Here is a 15,832-nt window from a genome sequence, read left to right as displayed (position 1 = left end):
TGGCCCCTCCCAGGGGTCTGTCTCTCTCAGCCTGGCGGGCCGCAGGCGGAAGCGGGGGTAGGAGAGCGCGAGCGGCTCTGGAGACAGAGTGGGCGGAGTCACACAGGGGCCCTGTCCAATGAGCAGGGAGTGTTGCCGGAGCGCTTGTTCTCGAGCATGCGCAGTAGCTGGATGGCTGGTGTGCGCGGGACCTACGGAAAAGTATCGGGGTTCGGAAGAAGAGGCAAAAATTCCGAGACACGTAGGTAGCGCGTGCACCCGGCCCCGGGGTTCGCCCCTTCACCAGCGCGTGCTCCTCCCCGCGCGGCCGCTCCCCTTCTCTCGCCCTGTGCCCGATTGTCCCTTCCCTGCGCGCCAGGTGCCTAGTAGGGACCCTCAGGACATGGCCTGCAGTGACTGCAGCACCCTGGGTTATCCGCAGCCCCTCCCCTCTGCTCACTGCATGGCCTGCACTGACTGTACCACCACGGGTTATCCCCAGCCCCTCTCCTCTGCCCACTGCATGGCCTGCACTGACTGTACCACCACGGGTTATCCCCAGCCCCTCCCCTCTGCCCACTGCATGGCCTGCACTGACTGTACCACCACGGGTTATCCCCAGCCCCTCTCCTCTGCCCACTGCATGGCCTGCACTGACTGTACCACCACGGGTTATCCCCAGCCCCTCCCCTCTGCCCACTGCATGGCCTGCACTGACTGTACCACCACGGGTTATCCCCAGCCCCTCCCCTCTGCCCACTGCATGGCCTAAAATCTCAAATCAGCCCTTGATTCAAATGTTCAGCAATACTGCAGAGGGGAAATTCACAGAATTGTATATGGATGGTAACTATGAAGCTCTGTCCCTAATCCATCTCTGGAGTTAAATTAAAATGTGCTGTCTAGAAGTCATTGCCCTTTTTCTGCTTTAGGGATTCCTTCTGTGATCAGGTCCTAGTGTATTTATAATCTGGGTTAGTTCAGGAGTGTGTGAAGTGATCCCTTTAATTTGGGTCAGCCTAGTAAACTGTACTTCTGTGTTTACTGTGATTTGCAAAATTACAATGAATATGCTTAATAATTCATGGGGAAGTTCAAAACCAGGTATCAAACAAAGGTTGAAGATATGCTTAAGCAATAAATATTTGATCATACTGACTTGAGACTAAACAATACTGCAGAGTGAGTTAGAGCATGTAAAAAATATTGCTAAGAAGTGTCAGCAACCAAACTGAAACCATGGCTGAATTTAGAATAGATATAATTATGGTAGATATAACCTGCACTTTCAGGTTACTGTTTAAAACCTTAATTTTCTGGTTGTTTTTTTAAAGTCAGTTGTTTTTTTTTTTTTTTAGACATATGCCCTTGTTTAGTGAACATTAGTCTTGCTTTTGTTCTCTCCCTTTTCACTTTCAGACTTTTTGGTAAACAGATTTTAAATACAAGCTTTCTTGCAGCCTTAGCTAAATCGGAATTAATCATATGGTAATTTTACTCACATTATCAATATGTGAGTTACATAGTTGCATAATTAATATTGGAGCAGCGATTCAGTCTGCAGATTTATTGTTATTTTGCATGCACTTGAACTGCAATGCTCTTTTATTGTAGGTCATGGATAACAGGGGAGTCTTTAACTCAATTACTTTTTTTCATTCAGTAGGGAAAATGTAGCTACAAGAAACCCATTTTCAGAAAACTAAGTTTTATTTGGTTTTTAAAATACATTTTCAGGAACAAGTGTAAACAATGGATGATGACTTCACTATTTCCCTCACACCCCCATACCTCACTGAAAGCTTAGAGATGGCTATGGAAGTGGAAAAGGAGAACTCCAGACTCCCTTGTTTTTCCTGTGCTTTAGACAATCGAGATGGAGGGAGAAACTTTTCTGTAGAGTCTCATCTAGCAAGTGGGTCTCTTAAGAGGTATGTTTATATTGAATTTAAAGTATGTTATACTTTTGAATGTTTCAGTTGCTTCTTTCAGCTGCTGCCAGTGTCTTTAAATTTGTTTTCTTCTTCAACCATTTGTGTCCCTCAGACAAGCCTGCCACTCATACCAGGGAAGAAGGGTGGTTTTATGATTAAAATACTCATGTGTTTGAATTTATGATTAAAATATTCAATTCCTAGCTCTGCCACAGACTTCTTGTGTGACCTTGGGCAAGTCACTTCACCTTTATCTGCCCATCTATTCCCCATTTGTAAAATGAGGACGATAATTCCTTTGTCTGTCTTGTCTAGTTAGAATGTAAATTCTTAGGAACACGAATGGAGGTATTCAGTACCTGGAACCACTGGGCTGCTTGGCATGATGGTAATACAAATAATAATCATACCATCATCCTAGGCTATGATTGGCTCACGTCTCATAAATAAGTAGTGTTTTGGTCCTTACCTAGAAGTATATAGGTGTTGCAGGAAGTAGTACTGGTAACTCAGTAGGTGCTGCTTTTCCCTCTGAGAACTGAATCAGTAGCCAAACATAGTGCCAGGGGAACAATAATTTAACTACTACCGTGAAAGAAGGCCATTCTTTTGTCCAGTATGTTTTCTTTACAGTTAAACTAGAAATGCTCTTTCTTGCTTTTCTTTGAACTATGTGCAGTAATGATGCAGAATCGACCAGAGGTGGCTGAGATAAACCCTGGAGTCTGTAGAGCACTTGGGTGTTAAAATAAAATGATTTTCTTGGTCTAGAGTTAGAGTAATTTATTATGAAACCACAAACTATGTGGATGTGATTATTTCAGCTGTTTAAGGTTATGTTCTGTATCTATGTCCAAACGGTTACTTATAAGTACTAGTAAGTCCACATAGAAGAATAAATGCTCATTCTAGAGATAATGATTAGACATGCTGGACCATTCAGGTGGATCAGTATTTCAACTGTGACATACATTGCAGTGGGGTGCTTTAGGTAACGTAGCAGTCGTCTTCTTCGTATTAAAAACAAGCTGTATATCATGCCTCAAGCAGGCCCCACTGTAAGGGTGAAAGATGCTTTAGAATGATAGGCTAGTTTTTCTGTGTCTAAAATTTATTGTAGTTTATGACAGAGAGATGATTTTATGCTGTTGGAGCTAGGAGTTGCCATATTTTATATACTAGATCCTGTATCACTATAAAAGGTTTAACAGCCTTTCCTTGCAGAGCACTGGAACTTCCTGTCTATAGCGTGAACACTACAGACATTGATAAAATAACACAAATCATCTGTAGGTACTGTATCCTTTATAATATAGAAGAAGCTGTGAATGGTGCTGTTAGGATATAGATATTCAGGCCTGTCTGTAAAGGCCTGTACTCGAAGAATTTAGGTGTATTCTTATCACTTGGCTAGTTAGAGGTATAAAAGAAAGAATCAAAATCACTGTCTGCCAGTGTAAGGTCCTTCTCTTACTGTGACAGTCTGAGGCCCTGTTCTTAGGCTAAGGCCTTTGGCTAAGCAACAGAGGCAGCCACAAGCTGGGAAGTGAACAGTCACATCCTCACATTCCAAACTAGTCACATTGAAATAAGGTGCTATTGGGCTGTTAGGAATACAGTCCTGTCCTGATAGTGCCTATCACCTCCAGAGAAAGGGAAGTGCCTAGAAAATGTAAAAGGAAACTTAGTTTGATAGCATCCTGTCTGGCAAGAACTCACTTATCAATAGCTGGGATGTGAAATCCCCACTTCTGTATTGTTTTGTCATTATAGTTCCCACTTTGCTATTGTTTGTCTGTATAATCTCTGTCTGGTTCTGTGATTGTTTCTGTCTGCTGTATAATTAATTTTGCTGGGTGTAAACTAATTAAGCTGGTAGGATATAATTGGTTACATAATCATGTTACAATATGTTAGGATTGGTTAGTTAAATTTCAGGAAAATGATTGGTTATGGTATAGCTAAGCAGAACTTAAGTTTTACTGTATAGTCTGCAGTCAATCAGGAAGTGAGTGGGTGTGTATGTGTGGGGAAAATGGGAATAGGGGTGGGGAAATTGGAATCATGTTTGGCTTAGGGCAGGAATGGGAACAGGGACACAGGTGTAAGGCTCTGTGGTGTCAGAACTGGGAAGGGGGACACTAAGGAAGGAAACTGGAATTATGCTTGCTGGAAGTTCACCCCAATAAACATCGAATTGTTTGCACCTTTGGACTTCGGGTATTGTTGCTCTCTGTTCATGCGAGAAGGACCAGGGAAGTAAGTGGGTGAAGGAATAAGCCCCCTAACAGGTGCTTGCTTTCTTTTTCAGGCTTTTGCTGAGACTGGATCCTTCTCCAACTGACTATGAAGAAGATACAGTGGAAATATTTGGCTTTCATTGGGTTACTGAAATTGCATTAGTTGAGTCCTGTAGACTTCTCTTTGGTTTACTTAGGTATGATATTCTTATTACCTCATTGGCCCGTTTTCAAGATTTAATTATACTATGTTGCTTAATAAACTTTGGGGGTTTCTACTTATGAAATTGTCAAAAGCCATAGACAAAATAACTTAATGTGTAGTAAACACCATATTATATGAACCGTGCAATCCAGTGAGTGGCAGGTGGCTTATTGGTAGTGTATTTAAAATTGATGAACTATACACTTGCGAACTACACATTAGAATTCAAGCGTAATGTGACTTGACTTTGAATTTCTAAGCAGCATGGTTCATGAGAAGAAATATATCTGTTACAACAATTTTATGCTTAATTCATAATGTACAGTAATACTTGTCTAGTTTCAGAGTACATCCCTAAACTGTATCAGGTTTTGCTTTAATTAAATAGACTAAATGAACTTTTTTGTATGTGCACATAAGCGTGGATGCTATAAATCAAATACTGTAAATGTTGGACGTGGCATTTTCTTCACTTGTTTGGATTAGGATAGTGTCAGCAATCTCTTTGGATACAGTTACTCTGTGTTTGACTAATTCAATGCAGATGTTTAATCTGGTCAGTGCAAACATACAGATCATTGATAATCCTCTTTGCTACTGTTAATCCTCAGGATGTAAAGCACATGGAGGGTGGACTGGGTTTTTTTGTATGATACTTCAAACATCTGTCATATATCCCATCACTCTTTTGATTACAGTGAATTCTGCTGTACCTTGAGGGTATTACCAAGGGCATGTCATGGAACATGTCATTAATAGGTTCTGGTCTTTGTAACATAATGGCACAGATCTTGAAAAATGGGAGGGAGGAGAATGTTTTTTTAAAAAATACATTGGCTCTGCTTCTTTTGATAAAAGCTTTGACTACACTATGGTTTTTTTTTTCCACATAGAAAAAAAGATGGCAGGATAGCTCGTTAATGGTTTTGATTAGTTAACTGAATCTCTGTGTGTCCCTTTTCAGCATTCTACCTGATTCATTCGGTGCCAAAAATTGATCCTGTTTGGTCCCAGGAGTGTTTTCTATCCATGTAACTGATCTGTAGACTCAGCTTATCTTGTAAGATGGTAGAGAGGCACTAAGCACATTAATTGCCATCACTGGTATCATTCTCTAGAATCCAATTGTCATGTATAGCAATCAGGCTGGTGGAGTCAAAGAGTTCGCCCTGGGGAAAGCAGCAGGGCTAGGTGGCCTTCGAAGGTTGCTTCTGATGAGGAAGCATTTCTTCAGAATAGAATATAGTTTGTGTGGCAGCTGAGCCCACAAGGTATACATAGCTTTAGCTAACTCTTCACCTACAGAGGCAGTTTTGTAGGGAATGGGGCTCTAATATGTGAACTCTGCTTAGCCAGTTATTTTCACTAATAACATTTGCTTAAAATTGTATTCTGTATGTTTTCTGTGTACATAAAAAAAATTGAACATATCTTTCAAACGAGCTATAAAACTGAGTTCCTGAACATCTGTGGCCATGAAACTTCCTCTTGCACTTTTTATAAGAATACGGTCATTAAACACTGGTGTCCTGGCCAAAATCCAATTTTGGTCATTACGTTTTGCTACCTACATTACCTTTGTGTTTAGTGTTGGATATGGCTGTGTTCATTCCATCCTGCCCGAAAGATTTGTTTAGAGGTAAGGTGATTCCACATCCCACACCAAAGATTATTTCAGTTGTGGGTGAAGTGAGCCTTGTGTGGACTTTGTAGTTGAAATGTAAGGCACTTGTCTCTCTGGATGAAATATACTCTATTAATCAAGGCAATATAATTATTCTTTATTTCTGTTCATTGGATGTCTCCACCAACTCCCAGTTAGAATCTCTGTCACTCTCTTTACACTTTTCCAAAAAGCGGTCTTTATCTCTCCCTACCATTTGTTCTCCTGCAACACTACTCCATTGCTTTCTTTTTTGTGACCTGAGGCTAAGTCTACACTATAGACCTTACAGCGGTGCAGCTGTACTGCTGCACCTGCACTGCTTTAAGGTCTCCTGTGTAGCCGCTTTATGCAGGAGGGAGAGAGCTCTCCTGCCAGCATAATTAAAACACTCCCAACAAGCGGTAGTAGCTATGTCGGCAGGAGACGCTCTCCCGCCGACATAGTGCTGTACATGCTGGCACTTTTGTCAGTGAAACGTATGTCAGTCAGGGATGTGGTTTTTTTTACATCCCTGACCGACAAAAGTTTTGCCATCAAAACTGCTAGTGTAGACAAAGCCTGAGTCTTAGGCCACATCTACGCTACCCACCGGATCGGCGGATAGTGATTGATCTATTGGGGATCGATTTATCACATCTAGTGTAGACGCAATAAATCGACCCCCAATCGCTCTGCCATCAACTCCAGAACTCCACCACGGCGAGAGGCGGAAGTGGAGTCGATGGGGGAGTGGTGGCCATCGATCCCACGCTGTGAGGACACGAAGTAAGTGATTCTAAGTCGACCTAAGGTACGTTAACTTCAGCTATGCTATTCTTGTAGCTGAAATTGTGTATCTTAAATCGATCCCCGGCCCCCAGTGTAGACCAGGCCTAACTTTACCCTTCCCACTCCATCCCTGGGCTCACTCTGTCGCTGCACTATATTGATTTAATGTTTTCTTTTTTTAAACTATTACTTGACTCCTTTGCTACCTGCTCTCTCCATTTATCTAACTTTCAACTTTGGGAGTCTCTGTTGAAATCACCCAGTGCTTCCATCTTTTCCCACACAATAGATGTGATTGAAGAAACTTATCCAGTGTCTAATAAAGTTTCTAGTGTGGATGAGATATAGCTGGCTGAAGCTCAACCCAAATGACTGAAGCGGCTTTTGTACAATGTGGGGAAAGAATGGTGGAGATTATTTCGGTGTCCCCACTTGTAGGAGTATCCTCACCTCTCCTTGAACAGGCTTGCAACCAGGGCTTATTGAATCGTTGCAGGATAGCTGGAGATTTCAAAGGGTTTTTAAAATTTGCGCTTGACAAAAAGGATGCAGACTTTTTTTTTCATGACCTCACCATGGTTATGTATGCCTTTCTCACGTCCAAATTACTGTCATACACTCTACATGGAGGCTACACTTAAAAGCAATCTGAAAAATTACAGTTAGTGCAGAATGTAGTGGCATTATTATTAGTTGGCACTTCCTGTTGAGTTACATTGCACCTGTGTGCTGTGATTTGCGGTGGCTGTCAACCAGATGTCTAAGGGTATGTCTACACTACGAAATTAGGTCGAATTTATAGAAGTCGTTTTTATATATTCGAGTGTGTGTGTCCCCACAGAAAATGCTCTAAGTGCATTAACTTGGCGGAGTGCTTCCACAGTACCGAGGCAAGCATCGGCTTCCGGAGTGTTGCACCGTGGGTAGCTATCCCACAGTTCCCGCAGTCTCTGGAAATGAGATTCAAAAGTTTGCGGTTCTTTTCCTGTCTACCTGGCCAGTGCATCTGAGTTGAGAGTGCTGTCCAGAGCGGTCACAATGGAACTCTGGGATAGCTCCCGGAGGCCAATACCGTCGAATTGTGTCCACAGTACCCCAAATTCGAGCCGGCAAGGCCGATTTAAGCGCTAATCCACTTGTCAGGGGTGGTGTAAGGAAATCGATTTTAAGCGCCCTTTAAGTCGAAAAAAAGGGCTTCATCGTGTGGTTGGGTGCAGGTTTACATTGATTTAACACTGCTAAATTCGACCTAAAGTCCTAGTATAGACCAGGGCTAAGTGAAGTTGTTGGTTTTCACCTACAAAAACCATGAATTATTGAGCTCTTCCAACCTTAGAGACAAACTCCCCTAACCCAATACTGTGGCTGTTACTATTAAAGTACCCCAAATTAATAGTACCTCTCTACTTTATATAATGAGGGGGTTGCTGGCTGGGCAATCTCCATGAGAGGGGTCTTCTATTCTGTAAATCATTTGGTAGCCTTCTGTGTAGGATGCATGACTTGTCTGTTCTCCCAAATTTATACTGAGGCAAGATGGTGGTGTTGAGGAGTGTTTGGGGGGTAGAAGATAAGAGGAAATCTGTTGAGCTGACTTTTGTTGTTTACTTTTGGACACAAATTAAGAGACTGACTAGTACATTTTATGAATCTAAATAAATCACTTAAGCTACACCTTGCTTATCTCTTGCCTGATCCTTTTCTCTGGCTTTCTCATATCTGACCTCCAGTTTGTTATAAATGCTGCTAAAGTCATCTTCTGCCACTCCATTCATGTATCCTCCCCCAAAATCCCTTCAGTAGATTGTTGTTTTCCACATCAAATTCTTCACCTTCAGAATCCTGCCCAGTCTTGCCCCTTCTACGTCTCTATTCTCATGTCTGCCTGCTTCATCGCTAAACACATCTTGCTTTAGCTGTTATTTTGTCTCCTGGCCTTACACCTTTTTTCATGGTGCCCTCTGTGCCATGCTTGGAACAGCATTGCATTTTCCTTATGATGATCCCTAGTATTCGATGTCTCTGTAGCCTCTCCTGAGTGACCTGATGCCCAGTTTATGCTCTTGTAAGCTTTTCTGGGAAGAGTCTGTTTCTTCTTTTGTGTTTTGGAAAAACATTTTATACATTTACAGTACTATAAAATGAATGTTTGTGAAATAGCCTTTAATTATATAATACATAGTTTTATGGTATCTTTTTAATTAGGCAACACATACACAAATTGGAAAACCTAGTACAGATGAGTTCATCAGACTTTGGTAAGTTTGACATATTTCCATTTATATTGGTGTAGAAGACTGTCTTTTTATTATGTGGGTGTAAAGAATCTAGCACAACAGGGCCTTGATTCCTGATTGGAGCTTCTAGGTGCTCCCACAATACAAACATTAATAATATGTATTAGCATAAACCTGCAATGTCTTAATATCTCTGGCTGTATATATTTCTGACATTATTGCAGTGGTAGGCTAAAGCTAGTGGGAAGAAAGATGTCTGCTGTTCTTAGCAGAAGCGTCGTGACACATTTAGTACCAGCCTAACTGTATGTTGATTATATAGCAAATGCCTTGGGTGAAATCTTGGCCCCCTTGAAGGCCATGCGATTTTTATCATTGACTTCAACAAGGCCAGGATTTCACCCATAGTGTAGGGCTTGGTGAACCATTAATTCTTTGAATTTAAAAATAAAAAATTAATTCAAGCTCACAATGATCATTTTAGTTATTAAGATAGCATTTTTTCTGTATCCTCCTGGCTTACGTATAAACAAGTTGTTATATTTGCTTAGATTAGACATTATTTATGGACTTCATTTGTCCTTGCAACAAAATCGATGAAATCGCAGCACTACAAAACAGTTAATTTGAATTAAATACTAAGGCATGAGAAGTATGTTTCTGACGGATTATTGCAGCCTTAGGCTTATTGTGAGGTTGAAGGCCAAATTACTTCAGCAAGTTGAGAACTGAAGTAATAGCTCAGAAATACGCTGTCTATGGTATCCTGTTGCTACTTGGAAATAATTGTTATAAAGGCACAAATAAACGTCTGTGCTTTTTGTTTGGGGAAGTGAGCTGTAGCTCATGAAAGCTTATGCTCAAATAAATTTGTTAGCCTCTAAGGTGCCACAATTACTCCTTTTCTTTTTGCGAATACAGACTAACACGGCTGCTACTCTGAAACTTGTCATACCAGTGTTACTTTTAATTGATGATTCAATCAATCAGCTGTTCCATTATAGTTGTAGGTCTGAGCTTGTCGCCTTGCTTCCTTTATAAACATCTAGTTTCAAGGGCTAGTTGACTTGTCATAAAAGTCTAGTTTTGGCTGAGATTTTACCTTTAAGGTCTCAGCCTGGAAAGGATTTTATTTTAAATTCCAGTTAATCTTCTGTTGTTCTTGGACCAAAAAAGTTATTTATTTTTTAAATTTAAGCGTCTATTTGGTGCTCTTTATTTTATCTTGTTCACTTTGTCAGATATCAAGGTAACAAAATATAATAAAGTAAAATATTTGCCAAAAATCAAATGTAGGAGCCATACTATGTCTTTTATAGGTGAGGCACCATGTATTTCTGGGCAAATTTAGCATAAATTCTGTGGCACTATTGCTGCTATTTCCTCTTCCAGTGAGTCATATGTTGCTTCTGTAACATTACATGATTGTGGAAAAGCCTTAATCTCTTCATGCATCTGCTAATGCGCTTCCTTCTTTTACAGTCTTTGGTATAATAATGATTTCATTCATGTAAGAAATGCATGCAGGAGTGTTCTGTTGAAGTACCAAGGTTGACTGAAGACATGGTTCAGGCCCTGAGGTGCATGCAGTCTGTAAGATACGCACTGAAGCAAGTGTTTGTAAAGCATTTGGGTGTCCTTTGTTCAAAGGTATCATAAATATTATTGTTACCAGACCTAATGCTAGAAAATGGAGCAAAGTCTGAGTAAAAGCAAACAATTTGCTCTATTGAAAATAATTGCAAAGCTGAGGGATTAAATCCTCTGTCCCAGTTGGCCAGAGTGCACATGCAACTAGGCCACAGTCACTAAATACAGAATATTTGAGGGAGGAACGGGCCAAACCTGCTTCTTCCATCGTCCCCCAAATTTGATTTGAGCCCTATGGATGGGTTGTATCTGTACATCTGGCCAGCCCATATTGCCCTCCATTTCTCCTTCTACCCCCCAGTGAGCTTTGGAGACTCACTGCAGAAATCTCTGAGATGTGACGGATGTGTGAAGATCCTTTTTTCCCGTTTACATTTTTGATATTTCAAATCATTTACAGTAGAACATTTTGTAATGGGAGTACTCACCTCTTCAGTACCTCCTAGCAGATGGGTTTGGTACTGCAGTCTTTCTCACCCCCGGCTCTCCCTCCAGGCTGCCAGTCGACACTGGTGGATCTTCGGTGACTTGGCCCTCCAGCCACGTCACAACATCCAAATGAACCTCTTCTAGGGTAGTAAAGAGTCCAATAAATGAACAGTCCTGTTGTCTTTACTAGCGTCTTCAGTCTGTGTTCTGGGCCCATTAAATTCAGCCTTGTTTGGGCTCTCAAATAACTCCTGTCCCCCTTATTGGGGTTTATACCACTATGGCTGGTGAGGGAATTTAGGCCTGCCCACTACTCTGGGTTCCAACCCACGGACATTATAAACAGCTACACCCTGCTTGATTTTCAGTTAATTGCTGCTTCGTCTCTGGGCCTCTTCCTCCCTGGCCCCTTTTAGTTTCACCCTTATATCAGGGTTAAGGTTCTTGGGTCCTCTCTCTCTCTCTATCTCTGCAAACACAGCCAGAACTAAACTCTAGCTATCCCTCATACGCCTTTGGCCAGAAAGGCACTGCCTGCCTCACCCCTCTGGTCCTAGCGAGGAACTGGCCTGCTGAAACCCTGCAGCTCCTTTTATCTGAGCCTGCTGGGCTTCGATTGCCTGCTTCCATAAGATCTCTTTAGGCATGCCTAGAGAACTCACTTTCATTTGCCTCTTCCTGGGGTGTAGTAGGATTTTTGGGCCTCCTGTATGGAGCTGCATAGGCCAGGTACACCCCATTATGTACTTCAGTTACAGTGTCATGACATGTATAAATATAAACCTTCAAACAAAATTAACAATATTTCACAGCATATTGCATGTTAATTTTACCTGTTTATATCATTCCCCTTTCCCCTTCTTTCAAATTATATAAACACAACTGTAGCATGATGTATGTATATTTACTCATTTGTATTCATTTTTAAAACCTTTATTGAGAAGCTGACTGTTTTCTGGGGTTGAAGGGGAAGACTCTCAGAAGCTAGGAAATATGGACAGTTAGAGGTGGGATGGGGAATGTAATTCAGTGATTGTCTTCTGTATGCCCTTCTTGACTATTTATTGTTCCTGTAAGAACAAGATTATTGTGCTCATATCAAAGCATCTCAATGATTTCAGTATTTCTGTTGTATTGTTTTCCTATCTAAAGTAGATTAATAGTTTTTATTTGTTTTTATCCCTTTACTTATTAATATTGTGAAAAATCGCCTCCTGCCTCAATCATTGCAAATAATTTTCATTACTGGGACTCAATATTTAATTTAAACAACTTCCCCATTTGGTCTTACATTAATATCCAAATATCTAATTTTATTATCCACTACTTTTGTTGGGCATTTGTCATCTTTTAAGAATCTTTTGGATGCGAGACATAGTATTAAGGGCTTGTCTACACTTGAAATGCTGCACCTGTGCTGCTGTAGTGCTTCAGTGTGGACACTACCTACACCAACAGGAGGGGCTGTTGTGTTGGCATAATTAATCCCCCTCTCCAAGGGGCAGTAGCTAGGTCAACCTCCATCAACCTAGTGCTGTCTACGCTGGTGGTGGGGTTGGTTTAACTATGCTGCTGAAGGATGTGGATTTTTCACCCCCTTGAGTGGTGTGGTTAAGCCGACTTCATTTTCAAGTGTTGACTAGGCTTTAGAGTGGTTTAGTCTGTACCCCAATTCCTGACCAAAAGCTTCAATTATTTCTTTTACAGTAGCCAACTTTTATTTATATCTTGCGTAAAAAGCATAAGGTTGTCAGCATACAAGGAAATTTTGTTTTCTATTCCCAGTGCACTTATTCCTTGAACATGCGTCCCTGATCTTTTGTGCTAGTGCTTTGATAATTAAATCACATAAGAAGGGTGTAAGGGACATCCTTGTCTTATTCTGTGTAGTGTTACTGGCTCAGTTTTCCCCCCCAGGTGCATGTCATAGGATTTTTATACATTCTTTTGATCCACTTCTGCAAGTGACCCTCAAAACCTTAACATTTAACAGAATGCATATTTCTATTCAGAGACAGTTCATAGTTAGAATGTAGACCTCTTTAGTGCTTCTGGAGTGCTGTGCCACATGTAAGTTTTCTTCTTCTTGCTTGCTTCTTCTTCGTGCTTGCTCGTGTCAATTCCATTCTAGTTGTGCGTGCACTCACGTGAGTGGTTGTCAGAGATTATTGCCTTAGCGGTGTCCATGGGGCTGGCTGGCTGACCCCTTGAGTGCCGCACTCATGGGTCGGTATATCAGGCACCACCGGCCCTGCACCCTCTCAGTTCCTTCTTACCGCCCTTTGTGGTTAGTTGGAGCGCCTTTCCTTGCATAGCAAGGGCTACCGGCTTCATCTCTTCTGACTTCGAGCCTTAGGGCCTTGTAAATAGTTGTTTATAGTAGTTGTAGTTGTTAAATGTAGTTAGGAGTTAGAGTCCCAGTGGGGACTTTGCCCCAGGTGGGGCAGCCCCAGTCTCCGGGTTTGAGCCCTGCATGGACTGTGACAGGCATATGCCTGTAAGTGATCCCCACAGCAGCTGCCTCAAGTGCGTATTTGTAAAAATTTTTGACTCAGGACTCAGAAAGAGCAGGATATTCGTTTGTGGAGCCTCCTCATGGAGGCTGCCCTTTGTCTGGCTTCTGAGTTGTCCCGCCAAGACTCACCTTGTACTTAGGCCTTGGTGCGCAGTGCATCCCTGTTGCCAGTGCTCAGAAAGAAAACGAAGAAGCACAGCTCTGCAAGAAAGGCCAGGGGACATTGTCCAAAGGACCCAGTTCAGGCCACTTAAACACTCTAGAGCCATGTAGAGGTGTCCCCTTGGTTGGGGCCCTTAGCTCCTTAAAGGATCCATGACTGACTCCTGGGAGTGGTAGGGGACCCAAACTTCTGGCAGCATTGATGCTTTCCCAAGCTCTGCCAGCCAGGAGAGAGCAGAGGCCTCCATGGTGGCAGCACCGTGCGTGCTGCAGGAAGTGGCAAAGGCACGCTACGAGGGCAAGCCAGCTGCTAAGACCCCTCAGGGGGCAATGGAGTGCCGCTGATCCTCTGGGCCAAAGCAGCATTCTCCATCTTTGTGCCGCAGATCTCCAGCATCACAGCCCAGATCTCTGTATTGCTGGCGCCGTTTTCCCTCTCGTCCGTCGTCTTCTCGGCATAGATCTCAGTCACCTGCCCCATGGGAGCGTTCCCTGTCATGATTCTGTTCCCCCCAGCACCAGTCCTCTTGGTACTGGCACTGATCTTCCCACTCCAAACACCAGTCTCCGGTGGCAGACGCAGACATCGATGGGACCACCGTGGTCTCGGGAAGGGGATTCCTCTGGCACAGACAGGCAGTTCAGCCTCTTGCCAAGACCCCACCAGTGCGACTGGGCACCTGAGGCTGTGTCAACATCTGTGGCACCGCCCTGGCAGCACGGCCAGTGGCCATCAGAGTGGCCTCATTGGAGTGCGTGTCGGTGATGATGATGCCCCTTTCACACCGCTCATCTGCCATAACCTTGGTGCAACAGCTGTCTGCACCAGCAGCACCAGGCTCGGTGCATGAGACACGCTTGGAGGTTGGGGTAGAGGAGGCAGTGCCCACCCCAAAACCCTCCTCCCCCATGGAGGATGATGCCCTAGAACCTTCCCTGGTGGTATAGTCGTCCTCATCCCCGGACGAGGCAGTCACAGGACCCTCGAGGACTAGCCCTCTGGACGATTTTAAAGAACACTGGGCCTTGATTCAATGGGTGGCTGAGAACTTGGGCCTAGAGGTGGAGGACATGGCTGAGCAGGCGGACACCTTGTTCAATGTCTCTCAGCCTCTACCCCTGCCCGTGTTGCATTACCAGTGCATGACGGGATCCTGAAAATTGCCAATGCCCTCTGGCAAACCCTGTCGTCCATCCATCACACCTCTAAAAGGGCCGAAAAGAAGTACTTTGTCCCAGCCAAAGGATTCAAATACCTTTTATACCCACCCACTTCCGGATTCGCTAGTTGTCTCTGCGGCCAATGAAAAGGACAAGCAGGGGCACACCAGTTCATTTCTGTCCAAGGTCATTTTTCAGTTTCATACTGGCCAGGACATATACTTACCCGTCTTCTTTCCAAAGCCTCATATGTCAGATAAGGAGCGCAGGCTACACACCTTGGACAGCAGAAGAGTGCTGGCCATCTACATAGGTAGAACGGAGCTGTTCCAAAAGTCAACGCAGTTGTTCATTGTAGTGGCAGACAGCATGAAAGGTCGCCCCGTGTCTGTTCAGAGAAGTTCATCTTGGATCGTGGCCTCCATCTGCCATTGCTATGAGCTGATGAAGCTGCCTCCACCGGCAATTGTGATCGCACACTCAACTAGGGCTCAAGCGTCGTCAGCGGCCTTCCTGGCACAGATACCAGTCCAAGAGGTCTGTAGGGCCGCTACCTGGTTGTCTGTCCACACGTTTGTGTCTCATTATGCACTTATCCAGCAAGTTTGAGATGACGCTGGCTTTGGCAGAGCAGTGCTGCAAGCTGTAAGACTGTGAACTCTGAGCCCACCTTCATGGACGCTGCTTGTGAGTCACCTAGAATGGAATCAACATGAGCAAGCACTCAAAGAAGAAAAAAAGCAGGGCATGGCCAGGTCGTTTGCCCTCTGCCAGGAAGCCCTCCGGCGCTGGGACTTCTGTCTGCAGCACAATATCCATCTTAGAGCCACTCACCTCCCTGGGGCCAAGAACGCCTTTGCAGATCGCCTCAGCAGGACCTTCTTGT

At 43.3% G+C, this 15,832-nt stretch overlaps 1 protein-coding gene across 1 annotated transcript in view; it reads left to right on the top strand.

Annotated features, from left to right (window-relative positions):
* Positions 1–148: 148 nt before the first annotated feature.
* Positions 149–15,832, top strand: part of MMS22L (MMS22 like, DNA repair protein) — a 151,275-nt gene continuing 135,591 nt past the window's right edge. The window contains 4 exon segments of the mRNA XM_073336800.2: positions 149–241; positions 1,717–1,910; positions 4,225–4,350; positions 8,998–9,050. Of these exon segments, the coding sequence (XP_073192901.2) occupies positions 1,732–1,910; positions 4,225–4,350; positions 8,998–9,050 (358 nt within the window). The 5' untranslated portion in view covers positions 149–241; positions 1,717–1,731.

Source organism: Lepidochelys kempii, chromosome 3 (genome assembly GCF_965140285.1).
Source record: "Lepidochelys kempii isolate rLepKem1 chromosome 3, rLepKem1.hap1, whole genome shotgun sequence".
NCBI lineage: Eukaryota > Metazoa > Chordata > Testudines > Cheloniidae > Lepidochelys > Lepidochelys kempii.
The sequence above is the reverse complement of the archived record's forward strand: the minus strand, read 5'-3'. Positions and strand labels throughout refer to the sequence as shown.